Source organism: Aulonocara sp. 'chitande type north' Nkhata Bay, linkage group LG7 (genome assembly GCF_057382095.1).
Source record: "Aulonocara sp. 'chitande type north' Nkhata Bay isolate Kocher_YH1m ecotype deep benthic linkage group LG7, A_spYH_male_GT1.1, whole genome shotgun sequence".
NCBI lineage: Eukaryota > Metazoa > Chordata > Actinopteri > Cichliformes > Cichlidae > Aulonocara > Aulonocara sp. 'chitande type north' Nkhata Bay.
In genome coordinates this window covers 12919290-12944732 of record NC_141350.1, presented here as the reverse complement: position 1 = coordinate 12944732, position 25443 = coordinate 12919290, and the positions used below count along the sequence as shown (strand labels likewise).

Here is a 25443-nt window from a genome sequence, read left to right as displayed (position 1 = left end):
ATTTACCGAAAAGTTGAAACTTGAAAGGCAATGTTTGGTATAACTACTTTTATTCTTCAATACAGCCTCTGAAGTAGGTTTTCTTGTCATTTCTTTCTTCTTCTTTTTTAAAAATGGTGTTCAGAAATATTTCTCCAGGGTTCTTAAAGGACATTCAAAGCTCTTCTTTTGATAGCGGCTGTCTTGTGCTCCGATGTCGAGCCCGCACTTTTTCAGTAATATTAAGGGTCCACGCTCTCGGGAGTACAATCCATGGTGGATCATTTTCCATTGTGTGTTTTTCTATCCAGGTATGCTTTTCTTTTATAAAAGACACACTGAACACCATGCTGAGATGTGTCAGTGCAAAAATACTATTTTATGTCTTATTTTATGTAATTCGGCTAAAGAAATGGGAACAAATGATCTGCTTTTTGCAACAGCCTCCAGTAACAAAGTGCCTGAAGACAGAATTTAAAATTTGTTCTTTGCCAAGTGGTCTTTTATGTGTAGACACATCACTGGTTCATCCATTGAGTTAGTGCCTTTTTGCCAGGACCAAGGACTGGAATGAAAGAGTATTGATCATGTGGCCAGTTGAGTTTTGGCTTTGCAAAGGACCCCACTTCAGCTCCGTATTATAACTGTGATACAATTTGCAGCTCAACTAATCCATGTAACTCAATTTAATTGATAATATAAAACCTTATTTAAAAAAAATAATAGAATGAATGTGCAGTTTTAATAATATATTGTTGTAATCAACCATAGCAAATAAAAAGTCATTCTTTCATGGCTGTAACGTCTCTTTTCTTATTAGTCTTGGCAACACTTCCCCTGTCTCTACATAAAAGGCTTCATTTATTAAGTATACTACAGACTAGACTAAAGATTAGGTTATCGAGGAAATTTACAAAGTTATGGTAACACTTGTAAGTCAACATTTAGTTTTGATCATCTAGATTTATTGAAGCTAAATAATCCATATACACATACACATCTCCTTTTAGACAGAGAGGAATTTGTTGGCTCTATATAGAAACACTTCTCGAATAAAATATTGAAACACAGCACCATTCACACTTATAGGTGACGGTGAGTTGTTCTAAAACAATGAAACTTTCTTGTTTTTTTCTTTTTCTTTTTGATGGCGTACCAGAGGATTTGGTTTTTGTAGCTGTTGCCATTTTATTGGTCCCTTAACGTAAGACAAAAGTGTGACACTTTGTCAGAAGATTATGTGTCAGGAGATATAATTGAAACATAACAGCTTTTGATACCACAAGCAGCACACACGAGCTTTCATTATAACTTCAAATTCTCAATATCACCAAGTACAGTGACACCTTGCTTAAAACCAGTAGGGAGATATCTGTTAAAACTAAATCAGGGCTCCCAAAACAGTCACTTCTTCTCACATCAGATGAGTTGCAGTTTTGTACTCTGAGGTTTAAGTTAACTTAAAAGCGTGCTCTTTCACACTCTGCGTGTAAATTTGTGGTAAAGTTAGAAAATCCTAAAAGCAAATTGTTTCCTCTCTGTCCTGGGGTTGTGAAACAGTGTAAAAGTAATGGACATGCAATGTACTCATGACTGTGCCAGTCAGTTCCCAAGTAAACTGAACTGGCAAACAAAAACCCATCACCTAGCTTCCATGTTTACCTTTAGTTAAATAACGTGACTAGACCGCTGAGGACAATTTGTCATCTATTAGCCAGGTGCACTGTTATATTTAAACCCCTTTTATGAATCACAGGATGATACAGTGTGTCCATATGCCAGTGGGAACTGGTTTTCCAAGTATTTCTGCTACATTCTACACAGTACCAAAAGTTTTTCATGAATCCCTCCTTTCAGGATATTGTAACATGTATAAATCACCATACTAGGTTTGGGTTGCCTAATAATATAGTTCTCTTAGAGCAGCTAAAAATGATTTGAAATCATAATCAAGCTTTAGTGGGGGGTTTTCAAGTAAAACTGTATTTATATAACACCTTTCAAAATATTGATCATAAAGTGCTATACAGAAGAAAACAAAAACATTAGATATCAGTACATCAAAATAGTTAATTACAAGGAAAAAAATAGGTTTTTACATGCAGTTGGTTATTAAAATGCTCCACAGAGTCGGAAGAACTCAAACTAAAGGGGAGATTCAGAGTCCTGGTGCTACTATTGAGAAGGCTTTGTCACCTATAGTTTTCAGCCTCGTACGTGGCACAGCCAGCAGGCCTTGATCACATGACCTTAGGGACCTGCTAGGGACAGATGCAAAAGTTCTTTGATATATGCTGGTGCTTGACCATTCAATGCTCTATACTGTAAGCGAGACCTTTGACCATAAAAAGTAAAACTAGATTCAAATTTACCCCGAGGTTCCTGATGGAAAGTTTGGCATAAGGGGCTGATGAACCAAGAGTTTCTGTTATTAGAGTTGTGTGTTTTTCTGGAGCACAAACAAGAATTTCTGTTTTGGTTCTTCAAGGGCAAATGTAATTTTTTAAGGCTTTCTTTTTCATAAAAACAGAATGACTATATTTCTCCCCTAAAATATGATTAAACTGACAGTGATGTGAATTGACTCGCAAATAAATAATTAGTTCCACAGTCCACAACTTTTATAATATCTCAAAGTCAAGGACAAACACAGTCGAGGGAATTGGGACCGTGATGCCCCTTTGTGGTTTGGACATTATTGTGCAAGTGGATCATGGTAAGTAGGACAGTAAAAATGACACAGACAGACCTAAAAGTGTCTCATTCCCATTCTCATTCAGGGAACCTGACCAAGCACCAGTGTATGCGTACTGACAGATAAAACACACTAATGACCTATATACAAAGGAAGGATAAAAAGGGATAACATCAGCTTGAAATTTTATGGCACCATCTTTAAATACAATATATATAATCTGTTCTCTTGTTATAAGCTTTTTGGACAAGTACTCCTGTAATATGTTAAAAACTATTTTCAATGTATTTCCATGTACCAGAGAACAATTATATGGATGTTTGTCACAGAACTGTGTGGGTTTTTTCAAACTGTGAAATCCATACTTTGCCCCCCGCTTTGATTTAGATGCACAGGAGGAATCCATTGACAGCTAGTTTTAGATGCAAGCATCAGCATGACTGAGGCGGAGATATGTCTGAATGAAACAGACAGGGACTGCCTCATAAAAGGCAGGATCTCCATGGTTTCCCTTGGACCTGGGCCTCGTTGCCATGGGATTGGAGGGCACTACTGAGCGAGAAAAAACACAGAAAGACAGGAAGGAAGACAGTGTCATCTTTCCATGTGCCTCGTCATACACAGTTTATTTTGCCTTCTAGGTTTAAATAAACTTTATCATCGACAAATTCACCTTAAAAGTAACTGCGAAAGAAATTCTACTTAGAAATTGTGCGTCACATTTTGCGTACACAGTCTGCCCATTTTTAGAAGTGTCTAAAATTAGCATCGATCAAACACACCTTCCTCCCCCAACATGCACACACGATCCTTTCACATGACATGTATCTTAATGGCCTGTTTGCCTAATGGTGTAATGGCTGTTTGAACAATATTGTGCCCTGTCCTAATCCCGGTCCTAATGCCACTAACAAATCTCTTAGTATAATAACAGTATAATACTTATTATTACATATTAAGGACAGCAATCATTCATTCATGTTCTATAATAAGGTTGCACTTGCAGTAGTTCATACCTCTTCGGAATAAAGATAGGAAGTCTAAGCGTCTAAACAGGACAGGGTTGACCAAGTTCAAAAACACTGGTTCTGTTTATATAAGCCTTAACAGATGTGAGGAAGACCAAACACCAGTATGTTTGGTTGTTATGTACTAAACAGGTCACGCTTGGACTCAGCTCCATACAGTGCCTGAGGTGATTGAGTGGGTGGTGTAACATAGGGCAGGTGCACAGGCTAAGTGATGAGTCTGTCTACGTGCAGACACAGCATGATTTGTTCTCAGCCCTGTCGCAAACTGTGAATGTCTATACAGAAAACATATATTAGGCAGTTGTGTCAATTTAGTGCACTAATACACTGATGTTGGAACTGACAAAACAGAGCCAGAATGAATTACCCGAATAGACTGAATGGCATGGAAACTAAAGTGAATAAAGTAGAATTTAACTACATAGTACTGGTTATACTGGTAGAACACATTGTAGAAGCAAATCAAATTTGGTTACCCATGATTTAGAGCAAATGTCTTACCTCAATTAAATGATGCAGACTTGAGTGAGTTCGGAGCATCATAGGGCATTGCCAGTGTGTGTGTGTGTGTGTGTGTGTGTGTGTGTGTGTGTGTGTGTGTGTGTGTGTGTGTGTGTGTGTGCGTCTGTGTATTTCAGTCAGACCTGGTTTCATCCGGCCTCATTTGTCCCCAGACTAAGGTTGAAGCCTACTCAGTGCTTCCACGAACCTGGCGCAAAACTGGACGTTGAAGCAGCGTTAGTTTGAATAGTGGGCTATAAACAGTGATGTCAAAAAAATCACAGTCCTACCACTGCATCATGGAATATTTTGACCTCTTGTAATCGGGTACTCTGATGAAGGTTCTTTAATATTTCAACAGAACATTTAATTTGACTTTTGATAGGAATGATCTTTTGTGTATCTGTGCGGTGACTGTGCAAACATAAAATGTAGATCATTGTTGACAGGGTTTCTTTATGATTGTCTACATACATGTCAGTAAGCTCCACCATCAGCACATTGTGCCTGTTACACATAAGACAAAATTAGTAGTATGTTTGACTGTTGCACCTTGAGGTGGAGAAAAAAAGAACGGCATACATGAAAAACCTTTAGAGCATCGATTCTGTATTGTTGACATCAGATATCAGTTTATTTTACTTACTTAGGAGTTTGTCATGGGTCCAAAAACTGTCTACTTTAGCTACTGTTGGCACCTCTAAACTAAAGTTCACCATAGTTATAAAGCCCTGCTATGATGCCAGTTACCAGCACAGATAAGAGCATTGTTTATTTATAGTCTCAGGTTGGTGCCTGTCTTTTTGCTCCAGTGTCTCTCCCTCCCATTGTTCTTCCTCCAGTGCTTTTGGGATTTTTTTAAGTTTGTATTCTGGAATTTATGAGCCACAAAAAAGCACGTGTTTCATTAACTTCAAGTCCATCTCTTCAAGCTTATCTGGTCCTATCTTCTTGAACTTCATGACACCTGAACAAATTTTAGGGGAATGTTTTGGGGTTTTGTTTGTTTGTTTTGTTTTATCTTTGTTTTGGTTGTTAAGCCACTAAAACTGACTTATGAATGATAAAATCAAAAATCAAAATATTACAAGCAGCCTGTTACAACAAAAACACATTTTCCGCCATTTCTTTAGTTCAATCTATGGGAAATGCCGAAGATAACACAATTTGATTCAGATAAAATAGTATTGTTGCACCAACACGATCAATCCCAAAGAAAGATTAGTTGAAAACTTGGTATAGCTCAGCACGGTGTGTAGTATGACCTAATTGGACAAGTGGAGGAAAAAAGAAACATTAGCAGGCTTAAATCACTACCTACAGCAGATGAACAATGTCTGAAAGTCATGTCATTAAGAAACAAACAAACACACAGAAACAAACTGACACAGGTCCTGAGAGATGCCGTTCTGGCCTGTCAGTTGATTCATCAACTGTGCACTGAAGCCTCATCTGAAATGGTCTCAGTGGTAGAGTGGCTGTCAAGAAACCTGGTTTCCCTTCCTTTTTAAGGATGCAAAATTAAGATACAGAATACAAAGAAATAAAATACCTCGAATACCAAACAATGATGAATAACTAGAAATGAACAAGTAATAGTAACCAAAATTGAAGACAAAGGAAAACATGAACCTAAAAATATATAAAAACTATATGAGAATGAAGGCTACAGAAGTAATGGAAAACTGGACTATAAGGACGCTAAACAACAACAACAACCCAAAACATAATCAGACAAACTATTTAATAAAAACCCATTATTGTTGACAACAACAAACAAAGACAGGACAGTGTAATAACCAAAAGTGTGGCTTTGTTTTCTAACAGCAGCACTGTGCCATAGAGGAATAATTAGCTACTGTTTCATTTTTCAGCATGGCAATGATCACAGACACATTGCCAATGTGGTAAATGCATACCTAGGTAAAAACATGAAATACTATGAGCCATAGATGGGCCTCTCCAGAGCCCGGACTTCAACTAAGGCAGCTAACATTCAAAGAAGAGCTTTGAATGTCCTTCAAGAAGCCTTGAGAACTATTCCTGAAGAGCTGTTTGTAAAGACATTACAAGAAAGCTTGACTGAGAGAGCTCAGCTCAAACAATACTGGATCATGAATCAAAAAATGCCCACTTGATGCTCACACCCACTTGCTCTTATTTCCATACCACATCCTCCATTCCTCTTTCTTTGTCATCCTCTCTTATAGGTACGCAACACAGGAGCCAATGAATATTCAGTGAGGCATTCACAACCAAAAGGGGGGTAAAAAATGCAAAGAGCTGATTAACACTGTACTTCTTGAAGTCAATATATGCAATTTTCAGCATAGATTTATTATTTTCATTTCATACTTTTTCAGCTGTGTTGTTACATACATATATAACATCATATAAAACTAACTAAGAAAAGCTCCACTTCAACTCATGTGGGCGAAACTGACAAATAAATGGAATAAATGACTGAGCAGTTTTCCATGAACAAAAGTTCAATAATTTCTTAATCTGAGAAGATAAAAAAGGTGGAGCAATAGAGGCCCTGCTGTCCAGAATGTTCAAACACATTTAAGTGACATGCTTAAGTGTTTGTCATATGCTTTGTACCATTAAGAGCCTGGTAAAACAGAAAACAAGATAAGGAAACTGGTTGGAACAGACTCTTACGTAGGAAGCTGTAAAATGGCAAGAGAGATATGGCCGGGGAAGGGGACGGTTTGTATATCTTATGATAACATTTTATTTCCATTAAAAGAAACTAATGGACACTAAATATGTGTGGATGCGAGCAGAGAGCTGAATGCAAGAAAGGAATTCACAGTAATGAAGACTGAAACATCTTTTATTATTTCTACTTGTTGCTGTCACTTCCAGGTGCCCATCTAATGTACTTTGTCAATATGCATTAGCTGGGCAAAGGCATCCTGGTGAATGAAGGTAACCAGGCAACTGTTTTCAGACACTTGAGATTAAGCCAGTGCACTTCCCCCTTTGTACGTTTATGTTCATAGTGCAGAGCTTGTAAGGAGCCAGATGTTTCCTACAGATAGTATGAAAAGAAGCTTCTAGTAATTGAACAGAAACACAAACCGAATTTGAAATATGTTTTAGGTTTTTACCATGCAGATAAATACAGAATTATTAGCCCCCGTATGAAGTTCAAGGTTTTAGTCAAAATTTTCACAGGTGTTTTTTTTAACAGAGCAAGAGATTTTCAACATTTCCAGCAGAGTGTTTTTTAAAATACTAGTTTTCCTTAAAAAACAGCATATTTGGAAAGCATAAATGATTTGTATTTGCACAAAATGAAATAATTATTCCAGAAAAAAACTGTGGTTAATATTATTAGCCCAGAGAAAACTGTTCATTTTATGGAACCGTAACACAAAACACTGCAGTGCAAGGATATTATTTAACTTTGTAAAGCTCAACAATTGTCAAATCAATTGGCACTGAGAAAGCATCATACCAAAAACAAAAGAAATCAGTTTAGACTTAAGAAAAAAAAACGAAAAAAAAAACCCCCCTGCTGATCCTTACATAGTAGGAGATGGATATACAAAGCATTTCCAAGTGTCAAGAACTGGAGTGTCATCAAAAAATTCAAAAAGAGTCGCAGAACAAACTTGGCAGAGGTAGGAAGCGAAAGAGTTCAAAGACTCTGGGAAGAAAACTTTGTATGAGATGTGCCTAAAGACCCCAGAACAACTCTAGTGACTCAGCCACGTCAGGAATCATAGTTATGATTATAGTGAATTATAAGATAGTCGCTAGGACAGGAATGGACTGCAAGGTTGCACACCAAAATAAATTCAAAGCTGGTTTTGGGTTGTTGCTTTGTCTTCCAACACAACAACCAAAAACATGCGATGCCCCTGGTGAAGAAAATCTGTGGACTGAACTGAAGACCAAGGTTCATGCCAGAGGACCATCAGATCTGGAGGAGCTTGAGAGATTTGCTAAAGAAGAATGAGCTGGGGTTGCTCAGGAGTTGTGTGTGAGACTTGTTGAAAACTACAAGACTGCAGCTTGTCCAGCAAAAATGATACACAACTGATTATTAGCATCTGGGGTCTAATAATTTTCTGTTTTACAGAAACATAAAAAAATAATAAATTGGTAGTGACCATCACTGTTAATTTAGGGCAGCTGTTGAATAAACCTTATATTGAGTGATGATACTATAAAAATGTTTTTATGTATTAATTTTATCTTTATATCTGTGAATTAAAAGCCATGCTGAGATGGCCATCTACTTGACAAAAAGGGTGGAAACAGGAAAAAGCCTGACAATTGTTAAAGTGAGCCCTGTTTCCATGAAGTTCAATTATGGCTTTAATGCCATCATTTCAAATAAATAACTAATACGCCCACTAATTGATAAAAATAAATAATGCCTGTATGTGGCACCAACATGGACACAGAGTGTGTTGCTGCTGTTGACTATCAAGACTAGAGAAATCATTGATGGACGGGGTAATGGGAATCACAGGTAATTCTCTTTTATGATGGGATATTTCACAGTTGAACCAACAGTTGATGCGAAATGATCCAGCCGTATCAGCCTCCTTACGGAAATATTGAAATACATCCGGCTGTTGAAACATTTTGTTGGGGAATTTTTAAAGGCTTGTTTAAAAGAATCAATATGACCTTTCACATTACAGTAATACAAATGTGTTGAACAACAAACTAAATAAAAAGGTTTATTTTCACACAAACAAGTGTGAGGAGAGGGGATTTTCAGGCCTTTCTGACTGTTGTGGAGCTGTAGTTCAAACTAAAGCTCGCACTGAGCTGTGTTTGTCCAAAGGCTTTTCTCAGGGACGTCATTCAAACTGTAATCCAGTAAACATATTCATTAAAAGCATCTGGCTTTATAATAATTAAAATCCAGCAGGTTATTGTTATAGCTTTGGTAGTATTTTTTTATTGTTAATGTATTTGTTTATTTTTCCCATTTCCTTGCATTACTGCACATCATTTTGTTATATAGTTTAGTTTATAACCAAAAGTTGTAAGCCCCCTGTCAGAGATATTCTGAGCCTGGAGAAACATATTAATCTTTAACCAGTAGTTATCGTGGCAGCTGGTGCTTTTAAGCCGGATCTTTATTACTCAGAGCAGCAGGATATGCTTGGAGCGTGTCTGCATTTAGAGGTGCTGCTCTGCTCGGTCGAGTAAACATATGTGTATATACACACGTTGCACTAAGATGCTGGTTTTTGGCTATTAAGGTGGCTGGAAGGAGCAAACATATTTAACTCGTACACTGTATTTAACGAAAAGCAGTGTATTATATTCAGAAATTAAAGGGACTTTTTGTTTGTTTGTTTTTATTTCCCATTTACATTTTTGCTTTGCTGTATTCTAAATAAAAGAGGATATTAGCAGGTTATTATTTGATATAGATTGACTTGTATGTGAAGAAAGACTGTTTATTTAGGAAATATGAGAAAAAAACTTTCTTTAACTACAATTTGGTGCAATAGATGCTCTTTTGATCTTCAGCAGATAATAATGAAATATGGCAGGAGGTGGATAAAGAAAACAGAGCTTCTCTTGTGCACCGCTGAAATTATACATACTCAAAGGTGAAATGGAAAAAAGCCCATGTGAGCTTTCTGGGTTTTATATATATTTTTGATCACAGAAAAGGTCAGGAAGAGGACAAAAGGCTTAGGAGAAATGGAGATGGGAGCCATCTCACTCCAGCGGATGGTACAACCACATTAACAAATTAATCACTGACAGGCTGTAAAGGGATATTTTTAAATGCGTGTTTTGTTTTTAACTTTTTCTTGGTGATTTGGACTTTTTTATTAAATAAAAATGTCTCTGTCCCAGGCTCAGTTTGTAATATCATGGTGTAACTCATCCTAAATTTAAAATTGAAAACGTACTCAAAAAATGTACTCGAGACAGATAAAGTCAACTTTTTCCATAATTTAATTATTACAAAATCTTCTTTTATAATACAAAAATTTAAATAAATAATTCAGTACATAAAAAAAAAAAACTGCCAAAGTACTTCACTTTATAAGGTTACAATGCTTGAAAGAGGCAAATCACAATCACCAAGCAGATAGTCTCTTTTCAGAGTGGACATTTTGTTCACGACTTTAAAGCGAAGGGACCGCTGGCTGAGGTCTTCCTCTGAGATACCATCAAAGAAGAAATCCTCATTGAAGATCGGATTACGGCTCTTTCTGATGACAGTGCTGCGTTGCTTCTGGATTTTTCCGGGAATCAGAGACAGGCTGACACTACAGTTGATAATCTTGGGGTCTACAGACAGAGGATAAAGGCCCTCTGCACTGATGAGTCGAACTCGCAGTCTTCGGTTATCTGGACAGTATTCTGCTGAGAGTCTCAGACTGCCCTCTTTTCCAATGGGCACCATTTTTTCCTTCATGACCCTCTCTCTATGCAGAATCAAGTCCATGGGGAAAATGGTGGGTGGTGCCAGGCTGTAGTTGCTGGGCAGCCCTTCAGCCAACCCCTCTGATGCCCTCCTCATGACATTGGGGCTGTTGTCGGTGGAGCTGCCTTCATCTGTGGACAGGGAATTGTTCCTAGACACCATTGCTTTCCTTATGTTCCTTGACAACAGCAGTTCATGGCTCAGCGCTTTGAAGAGGGAAGACTTGGCAGGGCACCTGGCCAGCAGCGGCGAGCTGAAAGGAGAGGATTCAGTAGAGGAAGTGGTATCACTGTCTAGAGTGGTCTGCCAGTTTAGGGTGTAGCCTCTTGGGGAAAGCCTGGAGGTCAGGCTGTTAAGGCTGAAGGAGGAAGGAGAGGAGGAGGGCGAGGTGGAGGGGGTGAGTTTGGAACACATGCTGGATCGACTTCTGGGCAGCAGCAGGGGAGAAGAGCCTGGATCAGAATGGAAAATTGACTCCTTTCTTCTTGTGTGGGGGCTCTCTAGTAAAGTGCAAAAGCCATAGCTGGTCTGGGTTTTGGCTAAGTGTGGAAGCGATAAGGCAGCCTGGCTCTGAGGGTCTGCATTGGTGCTCTCTTCATCACTGCAGCCATCGTAGGGGCTCTCATCCACACTTTCTACCTGAATAATGTGTTGGTTGAACGGCTCATGAAACGTCATCTCCGTCTCAGGGCTGGGTCCTTCACCTGGAGGCACCTTCATAATGCGAGCTGCTCGGCTTTGCTCCGTGTTCTTCTCCTGCAAGGACAGGATCGTTGGGGGAATGCAGAATTCTGGGATGTTGTCAGGGGTGATGATATTAGGACAAAGAGAAATCCGTTTGGATTTGTCAGCCTTTTCTCCCAGCATGATGTCACCAAGTTTATAGCTGAGTTCTGCTGTCAAGGTAGGCAGGCTAGTTCTCTCCACTGACATGCGGATCCTCTCCACCATCCACATGGGTCCTCTGGTAGAAATCCAAAACTCTGTGAAAAAATAAAATAAAATAATACTTGAGTTGCTGAATTATGTTTTGAAATCAAATGCATTCACAAATAGTCAGGATATCCCCAACAAGTACTTGGCAGGAAGGTTTTCTTACCTTATATTCTGGGGCTATGGATAATCCACAATATTATCCCAAAAAAGGACAAAAGCTCCAGTAAGGTGCTGAAAGATAGAGAAGTTGTAAGGGCTCTCTTGACAGCAGATGGAGGTCCTGCAGATCTGTGGCTCTTTGAGAGACGCAGGCGGTTTAAATGTAGCAGGAAACCAATAAATCTAACACACGCCTCCAGCTCAAACAGGATCCTCCTGCTCTCCTTAGCCGCTGGTTCCCATGGAAATATCCGAACCACAACAAAGCTCAGTGTGCCTGTAGTGGCTGCCGTGCTGTTTAGCAAGATAAGCGTGTTACTGTACTTTGAAAGTGAGCAGCTGGTTTTTAAACAAACTGTTTTTAAACAGACTTCTAAATCAGATGTTTGTTTTTCCATGGAAATTAAATTAGAATGTGGGCTTTACCTTGTTCTAAGAACATAAAAAAGGTGATCTGTTTGATAAGAGTTCTGAACACAATTAAATAATAACTCTTGCCATTGATGTCTAAATTGCATTGTCAAAAGTTCAGGACACAAAACTGCCTTGCGTATTAACTTTAGGAGACATCGTTTGGTTTAAAGAGTTTAAGAAAAATAAGCAACCTGGTTTTTAATATAATGCCGATGAGTGTTTTAATGAAATAAAGGTGGAAATTTCTGTTGTTTGAACCAGGTGAGGTTGTTTATATTTGCACTCTTATCAATGTCATACTTTTATGTAATGTGGCAATATGCATCGAGCATATTGGTGATGTAATGATGCAAAAGTAATTTACTGCCATATCACTGCATCACCAATATTCCTGATGCAGTTTGCTTCATTACACACATGTCCTTATAAATGAGCCGAGTACATTTTCTGTCTTGAGAGTACTTTGAATGTTTATTTGAAATTTGAGAGAAAGATAGCTTTCCGCACTACGGGACTGGAGTTTTATGAAGGAAATCATCTGTGAAATTGGAAAAATTAAGAATGTGCTAAATGTGCTTGCTGTAACTCTTAAAATGATTGCAAGAATTGCAACAATATTTTCGATGGCATTAAAATACAGGATCTTTAGAATCTCTCAGGAAAATAGATTTTTTTTCACCTAACTTCTATCTTTACATTACTTTTCTTGGTTAAAAAGATACAATCTGGAGAACTCGAGACCCCAAAAATAAAAAAATCCCATAACCTGATTCTTTTATATACAGATCTACTGTATTTATATCAATATGTTATAGATATACAGAGTATTTATCTATAAAAGATGACGTTTGATATACTGAAGAAGGTCCTATTACAAATCTGGCTTTTGAAATATCAATATCATAATTAAACAAAGGCCAATGATAACATTTATTGGTATACTGAACATTGCTCTTTAGATCTTCACATATCAATGCAATGTTATGTCAATGCTTCCCTCTTGTGGTGAGACAGTTTGACACCTAGATTTAATTTTTCTTGGACAGCACAACAAAAGTTAGCTTTAACTATTAGTTAAACTCAAACACTGCAGAAGAAAACCTACATCAGTTTTCTCTACCCTTTTTTTTTTTAAATTACCTGGTACTACTACATGAAAGGCAGTTTGACCATCTTCATACTGAAAAGACCCAAGTGGAAAAAAACTCCACTCTGAACACGACAAAGTTCAAGTGGAGTAACTTGGTTACTGCGTGTTACCAGGCAATAAATGACAGGATGATGTCAGAGCTAACGCTGTACCTGGAAAGTGTCCTAAACGAGAGTCGCCACTTAGAAATGTTTGCCAAAATGTTCACGCCGCATCACTAATTCACACGTACCTTTCGAACACCTTGTACCCTTTATAGTATTGTATTATTTTGTGAAGTGAAGGCTCACATTGGATAGCGTGAGAAAATGAAAAAACAAAGCAAACACATTTTGATTGGGCTTTGTAGACTAGGATAATCGGTCCCGCTGTGATATTTTAATAGTCTTTTTGGAATACCAATCATCCATACCTATTTTGCAAAATACCGACAATACTTTTCACTCTGTCCGAGTCCATCCCTTATTTTCTCAGAGATGAGCATGTCCTTGTATTTCCTGTTGGAATGCTTTCAGACATGTTTTGTTGGATGCGCTAACAAATTGATTGAGTGATTGATTGTTTGAGTGATATATCAACTAGGTCGTATGTTGAGTGTCTGTATGGGGCCTTAGGCCTGGATTGCTTGGGTGTATCTACGGTATGAGAATACTGTATTTTATATGTATTTCTATCTTTTATATCCTATCATTATAGTTTTTAAGTATTTAATTATAGTTTTTAAGTATTTATCTTTTGTGATGTTGCACTGACCAGAGACATCTTTCAATTTCATTGTACCTGTGACAATGACAATAAAGAATATTCATACCATAAATGCTTCCATATCTCCATTAGGGGGTAGTATATGTTTAGAAAACAATAGTGCACCCACCGATAGGGGAGGTGCTGGCCATATTGATACATTAAATAATATTCTCATTTTGTCGCTAAAATATATCTTAATGCCTTATCTTAATTTGACTGCTTGATTATTGGGTTAGTGTAAGTGTAATTAATCACGAAAAAACAGACAGATACTCTTTTTCAATGTTGTGTGGGATGTACGTTCCTGCACGTTATAGCAAGACTTGTGGAGGTTGCCCCCACTTTAAACATAAACCTCCATGCCAGGCTTCCATTAACGCTTAGTGTGAAGACACGCTTTTGGCAGGTGCTCTACACTGCACAAATTAAAGCATTTTCAAAATAAGAGAGGTCAGTCTCTCAGATCTTCCGTGCGTCTATCCCTGTGCATGATTGCCAGGTTAATTTTATCTGCTCATCGCACTGGTAAGGTTGTAAATCTGTCTTCATCGGGATACATATTATCTGACACTGTGCGTGAGTGTGACGCCGCTTCCTTTTTGCGGCGCACAGATTTGTGGTCTTTTTTTTCTTCTCCCCCCCCCTCATCCTTCTCCACTGTACGATAAACGAGGAGGGGCTTGATGCCGTGGAGGAGGGAGGCAGTCAGGCTGAGCTGACCCGCTTGCGGTGTGTGTCGCTTCGCCTACATTCAAGTCAGCTCGCATGCACTGACGAGTGAGGGACATCAGGTAGGATTTTGCCTTTTAAGAGATTCTATCCAGTTTCTTTTTAAATCCTGGCGTTATTCTTCAAGGTGCTGTTCCTCCCAAATGATCTCACTACAGGGAGGCGGACCGCTCGATGTTGGCTCAGCAGAAGCGCTGGCAACATTTCACATGAGCAGTCTGCAGACGACCTTTTCACTTGATTAGTGTGATGTTTTCCACTCTGGTATTTCCTTTTGCTCTTCTTTGGACCTGACATCTGTCGATTCGTTTGCGTGTTAAAATAAGACTGGTAAATCTAGCCCATTTCTTCGCCTACTGTATAACTGATTGCTTTTGACATTGACAGATAAGAGGTAACAGTATTTGATTGACCCACTTGTTTGGCGTTGGTGTTGCATTTTAAATATCTAGGCTTCCCCAGTTTCGTCCTTAGAAGTACGCTAAATAGGTAACTAATGCTGCTCAGCTCCAGCATCCTCGCTGCTCTGCAAAAAAATGTTTTGTACAGTAACTTGGACTTGACCTGAATGTTATCTGGATCGGCTCAACATCAAAGCTGACATTGACGATGTGTAGTGCGCATGCAGGGATGTAGCCACTGGTGAATGACTTACTGTAGGTTAATGAAAATGTAGGGAGAATAAAATACTGGTCAGTATGTTAAGACTGTTAACGCTTGCAGGGACTGTTGTGCTTTGCCTCAGTTTTAAAAATCTGATCATTAATTCATCTTAGAAGAAAGATTAGTGCTTTTCCCTCGTCTGATACCTTTACCAATCCTCAGAGTGAACATTCACCTTATTTTCTCCATGATGCCAACAGGGAAGACGCATAACTTCTGAATGAAGGACACGTCTCCTTAACCATTAGAAGCCCTTCTGCCTCATACAGATGCGCTGTGAAGAGAGCTTTTTTGAGCTATGGGCTATGTGGGTGTTTCACAGATACAGCTGTCAATGCTGCTTCAGCACAGTGACTCTGGGCTGAAGGTGCCAAACTGTAAATCCCCGAGATGGTTTTACATTGAGTAACATGGATCATATGTGTTTTTACTGGTTTGACTCATATAGCAAACCACGTTAGCTGCAGACTTGCACAGCTTCTTTTCTCTGTAATGGAAAAACTGTTTTTTGTTGTTGTTGTTGTTGTTGTTGTCGTCGTCGTTTTTAAAGTCCATTTCCTCTTAAGTATATAATACAGCAGCTGTGCATTTACCACAAGAGGCATCCTGGATATTGATGGTCAATTCAAGGATACCGATGCCGTCAGGGAGTTTCAGACAGTGGAGTGACATGTTTTACCTGAGTGATGTGACTAGAAAGGTCAAGCTGTCTCAGCATGATGTCGACAGCTGAGATTCTGGATGGCTTAAAGGCATCACTGGCATGCTAGAGCTTTGATTCCAACTGGGAGTACCCATCCTTAAAATGCACTCCCAAATGGTACAGTAAGGCACTAGAGAGTGTGGGATAAAAGCTTCCACCAACCACACATTTCCAGCAAGAAATGGTGTAGGAGTACCTCTGTAGTGTGTTTAAAGCACCACTAATGCAAAACACTCTTGCATTTTACAAGGTATTTTGTGTGCCTTCCTGACTTTGTATCGCTTGGTCTTACTTTAAAGTGTAAGCATCATATATACAGCTTTATATTCATGGTAATTTGGGGCTTTAAATGGTTTCATTTAACTGTTAACTGCACAGCATACAGCTTTAATGACTTTAACAAGAATTGGGTGCACAAGTTTGAATTTATTGGATTTTTCTCTAATCTTGCATTAGAGTTAGACAAAAAGGAATTTTATCCCCAATTCTTTTAAATCTTTATGTTGATGGCTTGTCAAAGAAGCTGAGAACCCGTTAAACTTGGTGCAAGGTTGATAGTCTTTTAGCGAACCATATGATGTATGCAGATGATCCTGTGGTCTTTAGTCCTTGTAGTGCTGGTCTCCAGCAGCTCATCCACATACAGTGGTGTGGAAAAGTGTTTGCCCCCTTCCCCATGTCATATTTCTTTCTATGTTTGTCACACTTAAATGTCTCAGATCACCAAACAAATTTAAATATTTAAGAAAGAAAACATAAGTAAACACAAAATGCAGTTTCTAAATAAAGGTATTTTGAAACTGCTATCTGTGGTGTATCCCACAGATAGCTGAATTCAAACAAAGTGAAGATCTCTCAGTCTAGAAAAGGTTATAAAGTGATTTCTAAAGCAGTGGGACTCCAGCAAACCACAGTGAGAGACAATATCCACAAATGGCAATAACATGGCACAGTGATAAACCCTGAGTGGCTGGCTGACCAAAATTAGCCCAAGAGCACAGCGGCGACTCATCCAAGAGGTCACAAAAGACCCCAGAACAACATCCAAAGAACTGGAGGCCTCACTTGCCTCAGTTAAGGTCAGTGTTCATGATGCCACCATAAGAAATAGACTGGGCAAACACGGCCTGTTCTAAGATGAAAACCCCTGCTGAGCAAAAAGTTTGCCTCAGTTTTGACAGAAAACATCTTGATGATCCCCAAGACTTTGGGGAAAATACTGTGTGGACTGACAAGACAAAAGTTGAACTTTTTGGAAGGTGTTTGTCCCATTACATCCGGCATAAAAGTAACACAACATTTCAGAAAAGGAGCATCATACTAACAGTAAAATATTTTTGTGTTAGTTTGATAGTCTGGTGCTGTTTTACTGCATCAGGACCTGGAAGACTTGCTGTGGTAAATGGAACCATGAATTCTGTTGTCTACAAAAACATCCTGAAGGAGAATGTCAAGCCATCTCAAGCTGAAGCGCGTTTGGGTTCAGCAGCACCAATGAGGACAAACATCGAAGATTTCCAGAGTTTAAAATGTCAAATAATAATCTTGCTGTCTATAATAAGGTCAGACATCTTGAACATCTTATTACAGAACAAAAAAAGTTAATGCATATACAGATTGAATAAAGATCTCTTTATTTAGACAGATCTGTGGAATTACAGAAAAGCAAGTTTATGGAAATTTCATGTAGTTTATAATGTCACCATTATGTAATTAATGAAAAGAGCAAGACGCCTCAGTGCAAACATGTAACTGCTGGAGTCAGTACATTTGAAGCTTTATTAAGAAATCTCATATATACATTGATTTCCAGGCTCAACACTTAACAAATATAAGGTGTGGCACCACACATTATCAGTTTTTATTGTGGAGACATTGGTATAGTTGTTGCTTTGAGGGAAGGCGATTTGGGTGCCTTGCACTGAACGGGCTTTCAAGCATAGTTCAGAAATTTTCAGGGTAGAGGTAAAGTCTTCGGGAAGTCCATTCCAGTAGCTTATTGTTAGCCTGCTTTATCCATTCCAAAAAACAGCTTCAGTGCATGTTTGGCATCATTGTCCTGTTGGAACACCCAGCTGTGTCCAAGTCTAGCTATTGATTTGAGGTGAAGTTGAAGAATTTGAAGATAGTCTTCCTTCATTACTCCATCCACTGCAATATACCAGTACCACTGGAAGCAAAAAAGCCCCAAAGCATGATGTTACCGCCATCATGCTTGACAGTTGATACAGTGTTCTTAAATTTGAAAGCCTCACTTTACCGTGCCTCTTGTCATTATGGCCAAATATCTCAATCTTTGTCTCAGCTGACCATAAAACCTTTTTCAAGAAGGAACTTGGCTTGTTCATGTTGGTAGCTGCATATTTTAGTCAGTTTGAAGGTGTCCGTTTTGTAGCAGAGACTTCTGTCTTGGTTCATACCCTCTCAGTCAATGATGTGAAACTCACTTCACTGTGGACAGTGATCTTGGTGTCCAGCCACTTTTAGTTCATGGGCACCCAGAGCCTTTATATTTCCTGGGTTGTTCTTGAACACCCCAACCAGTTTCCTCTCATCCAAGGGTGAAAGTTTGGGTCTTCTTCCAGACTCTAGCAAAGTGGAGACGAAAAGTTGAAAAGGTTGTACTTGGATACCTTGGAATCTGCAGTTGTTCAGAAATGGCTTGAAGAGACCTTCCTAACTTACATAAATCTGCAATCTGCAGATCGAGTTCTTAGGATTTTCTTTTCACTTGTTGTTCACAATATAAGCCCATGGCTTGCCTGTGTTTAAAAGAAGAGACCTTCTCCTGCCTGAGCATCTACAATGAGTTCTGTACGCTTTCTCCACAATACAGTATTACACAGATATAATTAGATCTCAGGAACACCAATGTCACAAGCTCACATGCAACATGCATCTGCCAGCGGCAACTGACTGCTGCTTCAAACAAAACACTAGATGCTATTCACAAGACCCAAGGTTATGAAAGCAGAGTTTGTAAGCTTCATCAAAAAGAGATTTGAAAAGTTTAGCTCAGAACACAAATAGAGATTCAACACTTCTAAGATTAAATAATATTCAGTATTTCAGTTTTATTGAGCACTGGCAATTAAAACCAAGGACTATTTAAATTGTAGCTTTTCACATTTATTGCCAACTACTTCGGAGGCCATTACTGCAATGATTTTGTATTATAGGAAGCTATAGCAACATCTCTGCTAGCATAGCTGTAGTTCACACTTTCAGCTCAGTGCCTAATTTGCTAATTTACATGTTTCAAACGTGTTCATGAAATACACCACACTCTCTCATGAAACACTTTTAGTCTGTGTTTGTTCAATTTCTGCGTTCTGGGGCGCAATAAGTAACACTAAAACTGCTCCGTGAGAACAATAACAAGGTCATGCATTTACGAGTAACTATTTTGAGCCACAAAACATCGAGAACAAGCAAATGCTAAAGACAAGGCCTCCTGCTGTTCATTAGAGAAGTGATTTTCCTCTCAGCTGTTGTAGTTGCTCTGTCATCAAGAATATATTCCTGGTTGGAATTCCCCAGGAAATGTTCAGTTGGAGGGTGGGAAGTAAGGGTTCTGAGAGTCATTGGAGAGTGTGATTGTTGAACTATATTGGATGCACGAGTGTGTAGGAGGTGGAAACTAAAACACACCCCATGCTGTCGGTGTGACCCAGCCTTTGTGTTCTGTGTTTACAAGGGAAATAGATTGGTCCTGTGTTTTCTCTCGCTGCTGTCACTGTGATCACAGCCTCTTTAGGGGCTGGCTTGCGTTTAGATTACTTTCTATAGAACAAATGTATGAGCTGGCCACCATTCCCAAACCCCTGCTATTACAGCAATCTGAAAGAACAGTTTCTCGAATTTTTCCATACAGATGAATGTGGCAGACAGGCAATTTGTTAAAGCTATATATAATGCGGATTTTTAATCGGCAAACACTTGACCATATTTCTAATTTGCTTTCAGATATGAAGTGAGGCTGAGCTCTCTTTCAATTAAGAAATGTAGTGGGATTAGATTAGACTGACTCCACACTTGATTAATAATGGTTGGACATTACAGCATAGCATTTAGACTGATCACATCCACAAGTCACTCAGTTGTTAAATTGTTAGTGCGTGAGGTTTAATGCAATATTGTTTTATTTTGGTGCTTTTAACTCACAGAAAAGCGAGCAAGCAATTCATTAATAATTCGAATTTCTATTATATACACATTTATATACACTATAAATGTGCTTTAAACTGGTGTGGCTGTGCCGGGATAAATCAACAGACTCAAAAAGTAGGTCAGTAGATGCCGCCATGATGTAGTTTAGGTCAGTGGCAGTCGCACAGCCTGTGGCACTTCTCATCAGCATGTCAAATTAAAATGCCAGTTTGAAGTACTAGACAACAGGTTTACCTTCGCTGCAATGCACACAGTATAGGGCTGTGCAAAATCTCATATCCTGATATAAGACATCTATCGTCCGATAACGATATAAATCACAAAAATGTAACATTTTCTGTTAATTCTGTGAATCTCGTGCACGTCGACTTGCGTGAAGTGTTTCCAGCTGCGCGTCGTGTACCTGGAGTCGAGTGTTTTAACCGATGCATGAAACTATACATTTTTAGAAATAAGTTGTAACAGCCGCTGTTTTCTTTGTGAGTATTTATTACACGGCGTGCTGCGGGGAAAAGCTTGTTCTAACGTTTGAGTCTAAGGTTTATTTTTTTAGCACCTGGCGGGTTTTTTTTTTTACTTCTCATCCGTAATAATCTGCTCTTTAAGTGATTCAGTTTATTTTGAAAAGTTTTAACAGGATCTTGAGCTTTATTGTGAAAGGTTTATGTGGAACATAAACAACCGGACACGCAACAGTGTTACCGTCGTTGTTGCTAACGACAGCGCATAAAACAGGCTCTTGTCCGTCAGTAGTGTGGTTATATTAAATATAAGAGAAAGACGAAATTAATATAGCCACTACAGCGACCATCAAAAGGATGAAAACATATTGCCGTAAACAGTTTATTTTGCGACACCACGAAACAAATGATAGCATAAAATGAAACAGACGTTTTTATATCGTCATCCAATACATATCGGTATATCGAACAGCCCTAACGCAGTACACTATTCCAAATTGTGTTAGTGACATAAAGTGGCATCCTCTTACTTTCTGTGAATTTTTTTTCACATAAATTATTTGTAAATCAAAGAGTAATTGCTATTTTCCACTTAATTTGTGTGTGTGTTTTTTGAGTTCAGGCCACTTTGTTGACATTTAATCTAGCAGTGAGCACTTATCTAAATATTTGAACAAAGAAATTAAATTGTTTGCTCCTGTTCATATCGTATAAATTACTCATTGAGGAATCAGTTGTACTGGTAAAGTGCCAGTGAACAGGGTTGTGTTCAGCGCTGTTGACAGCACATACTAAGGGTTTTTTCAGTTAAAAAAAAAAAAACATCAGTGCTTTGGTTTTGAAGAGAAACATGATCTACTTTACTTGAATCAAACTAATGATCAGCGCTGAAGGTCATTTGATATATCCCATTAAAAGAGAAGCACAGCTCAACTTATGCCCCTTTGTCCCCAAAGAGTGAATACAGTTAGGTATTGCGTTTTCATTGCAGGAGCTGATTTGCTGCGTTTTTTTTAAGTCAGTTTATTTTGCTCTGTTTTTACAGTGCAAACGGCTGCTTCAGACAGGTTATCGCCTGGTTGTCTGTGTTGAGTTACAATGGTTTGATAATAATAATAATAATAATAATAATAATAATAATAATAATAATAATGGATACTTTATTGATCCCCATGGGGAAATTACTTGTTTTTCTCTGCATTTGACCCATTCACTCTGTGAAGCAGTGGGCAGCCCACTAAGCAGGCGCCCGGGGAGCAGTGTGTAGGGACGGTACCTTGCTCAGGGGTACCTCAGGGTAGCCGTTAAGTGGATTCGAACCGCCGACCTTCCGATCATGGGGCGACCACTTTACCTACTGAGTGAATAGTGACCATGCTGTAACCTGCCCAGTTTCTCTTTGCACCATTGTAAACTTACTGGTAGTGCCTCCAAGCTTCCTCTGCCAGAAACAGTGTGTTTGTGGGAACTGTGTATTGATATACTCAAAAGAAATCAAATACTTAAGTTTCTTATGCAGTCAAAGTCTTCTGAATAGCACCGTTATAATAATATTAATGCCAGCTGTAATTGCTTTACTACAGTCTAATGTACTGTATAGTGGTATTTATTTTTGTTCTGCTTTTGAAGACATTTCCATGTTCAGTTTCTGAAAGATCTCTCAAAGACATGATGGTACACCCACGATCCTCTTTTGTGAGAGCATTTTTCACTGGAATAGAATTCCCTTAAAATGCCACTCAACCAAAGGTCAATGTCAGTGTTGCCTAAATCCAACTATCCATCTGCTATGTGCGCGATAAATGCATCAAAGACAAATCCAGAGCACTGTAACGAAGTGCAGTTAAGACATTTTGTGGCTCGAAGACAAAAAAAGAGTAGCATTTGAAATATGAATGTGTCTACACCCTGCTAAATTTCTACATTTCTAAAATCCAATACACCGCTAAATCTCTAAAAACCAATCAAGTATGCGGGTCTATGACACAGATATGGAAGTTCAGGAAAATAAAAACAGGTGTATGGAACATGCAGCTGCACCGTGGGGAAAAAAACAGCCAGAGTGTGTGGAAATATTTCATGTCTGTGTCACATGATCATAGACACAGATGTTTAAGATCTGTACAGATAATTCAAGGTGTGCTGGATTCAGTAACAGCCAGATAAAGTAACTAAAATGACATTATTATAGTATATTGGTTTAGGGACAATTGACGTGGCAGTGGTTTAACATCAAGGTTAATTGTGGGCTGTCAGGTCCTTTGTGTGCACAGTAGCTGTCAGCCTGTTTTTGCGACTGCTTGGGGAAAGGACTCCCCTGTCTGAAGAACAGCACTGAAATTACTGCTATCCTCTGCTCTGATCCTCTGCAGGCTGCTGACCAAGCGAGAACTCCTCCTTTTCTCCCCCTCTCTCCCCCCTGGCTCAGGGCTATGTAGTGTCAGCACCTCAGTTCTTCTTCTTAGAGAACTGTGGACTCTCACAGACTATCAAAATTATTTTATATTGGTATAAAGTGAATTTAGCAGCCGGATGCTGTAAAGTGTAACTAATTGCGTTACTTAAGCCTTATATATTTAGATTAGGTGTACAGTATCTTATTGATATCTTATTCCAGTGTTTTTCTCTAATTTTTCTATACAACTTTGCACTGTCCACTGTTGTAACAAAACAAATTTCCCACACGTGAGACTAATAAAGCTTATCTTATCTTATCAGGAGTAGTGGCCTTGTGTTTAGAGCAAAATTATTGTCTGATTACATTGAGCAGAAGACACTATCAGGTTCTTTTTGAGGGGTTTTAGCAATTAGAGCTCATACAGCAATTGTTTTGGACTGAAACTGGATGAAACATATCTTGCTGTTCTTTAGAAACATGTAGGCCTTTCGTAGTCACACATAAAAAATAAAAAAAAGTAGCTTTTTCAAAATTTACTTAGTGCTGATGTCATTTTATGTATATGGCTATAGACTGGCCACATATGAAGTACGCCAAAGACAGAGGATCAGCAGAGCTGTTTCACTAATGCTGCCTAACAGCAGCTAACACCAGCAACAAAACAGCAGCACTTACCGAGTGCTGTAGGATATCTTCAACAACTCACTTCTGTATCGCTGTCATCGGTCAGAAGTGAGCTTCACTGACTCATCGACTCGCATCCCTTTCATAAACCTTTACAACCTCCTCCACAGTGAACAGATGTAGACGCACATTGACAACTGAGGTAAAGAGCGGACTTGCAGCCTACACTGTAGATGAAAATAGGCCAGAGGTTGTCCTACACTGTAGGGGTGCAACGATACTCGTATCGATATTGAACCGTTCGATACAGTGCTTTCTGTTCGGTACACACATGTATCGAACAATACAAAATTTGTAATTTATTTTATCAACTTTCCTTCTGACGATGCTGTCTGTGTTGAGCGCTCAGTGAATCTGCGTTCGACTACTCCGCCTAGGCTGTGTGAGCTCAGACTCACTGGTGAGATGAAGTGAAGAAGACTGGATCATAAGTGAGGAAAACTCAGTATGATCCAATCTGTGTTATAAGAAAGAAAACTTAAAACAGAACAGTCATCAGTCATGTGCTTAACCTTAGTCCAGTCTTTATCTCAGTGTCCAGTTGGTCTAATTGGAGAAAAACACCTTTCTCTACTATTACAAATGACCTATTTTGAGCTGGAGATTTCTTTAACACGGAAAGCAGTCCTACAGAATGGTGAGTAGAACTATATCAAGGAAATTAAACTTGATGGGTAAATTAAAATGAAGAAAAAATATCCATCAACTAACAAAAAATACACAATTGAACTGCATGCTTCTGTCATCTATTGCTGCTAACCAGCCTGCAGGGCCTTGTTAGTCAGCAGCTTCACCTAAGTGCAAGCAGGATGCAACCCAATTGTGTATTTTTTGTTAGTTGATGGATATTTTTTCTTATATTAAACTATTTTATTTGCTGCACTGTCGAGCGCAGATCCACTGAGCGTTCAACACAGACAGCATCGTCAGAAGGAAGAGCGCAGGGCAAACTAGCGACACAGAAGTGTGTTCGCGCAGTTAGCCCGTTAACGTGTTGGCCATCTAGCCCCACGCACAGGGCGATCAGGGGTAGCTCGTTAACGAAGATTTACCGTGTTGTGGCGTTAACGTCATTTCAACGAGATTAACGCTGACAGCACTAGTGGGAACACAACGAATATGACTGCACATGTACACCGACATCATTCTAGTGCAAAGACAAGTGGAAGCAGACAAAAACAACAAGCATGCATGCTACTAACTTTACCCGAGTCATTTAGACAGCCGTTAGCACATGATTCTCCTTATGGGGACCTGATATGTTTAATATTGTTGCGAGCTCAGACAAGGAGGAGACGGAGGTGTCTTTTGGTCTTGCTTCCCGTGAGCTAGCCAGGGAGCACAGCCGTTTATTGACATCTGCAGAAGAACACTGCCGGTAGCTAACTGCTCAGCGCGGCAACCGCACAGCAGTAACAACAACAACAACAACACACAGGGCGCCCCCTGACCCCAGAAGGACAGACCGTGGCAGCGAGAGGGCGTCACCCGTCACTATGGCAACATAAACAAAACAGAACTGTACAAACAGAACCCCGAACAGCCCTGACCCGCTACATAGCCCCCACCTAAGGGGTCAGTCGTCCCCGACGACCCCACTAC

General features: G+C 39.1%; 2 protein-coding genes across 4 annotated transcripts in view; one reads left to right on the top strand and one right to left on the bottom strand.

The window, feature by feature from the left end:
* Positions 1 to 10134: 10134 nt before the first annotated feature.
* Positions 10135 to 12007, bottom strand: c2cd4a (C2 calcium dependent domain containing 4A). Its single transcript, XM_086302369.1, has 2 exons — positions 11727 to 12007; positions 10135 to 11610 (listed from the first exon to the last, which is right to left on the bottom strand). The coding sequence occupies exon 2, from the start codon at positions 11582 to 11584 to the stop codon at positions 10241 to 10243; it is 1344 nt and encodes a 447-aa protein (XP_086158495.1). The 5' UTR covers positions 11585 to 11610; positions 11727 to 12007; the 3' UTR covers positions 10135 to 10240.
* Positions 12008 to 14707: 2700 nt separating this feature from the next.
* Positions 14708 to 25443, top strand: part of tln2b (talin 2b) — a 95993-nt gene continuing 85257 nt past the window's right edge. For all 3 annotated transcript variants that reach the window (XM_086298675.1, XM_086298674.1, XM_086298673.1), the window contains exon 1: positions 14708 to 14824. The gene's annotated coding sequence lies outside the window, so the exon portion shown is untranslated. The remainder of the gene's footprint in view (positions 14825 to 25443) is intronic.

Bases quoted from the DNA above. Each gene is read 5' to 3' on its own strand.
- c2cd4a (XM_086302369.1), bottom strand. From the start codon at position 11,584: ATGTGGATGGTGGAGAGGATCCGCATGTCAGTGGAGAGAACTAGCCTG.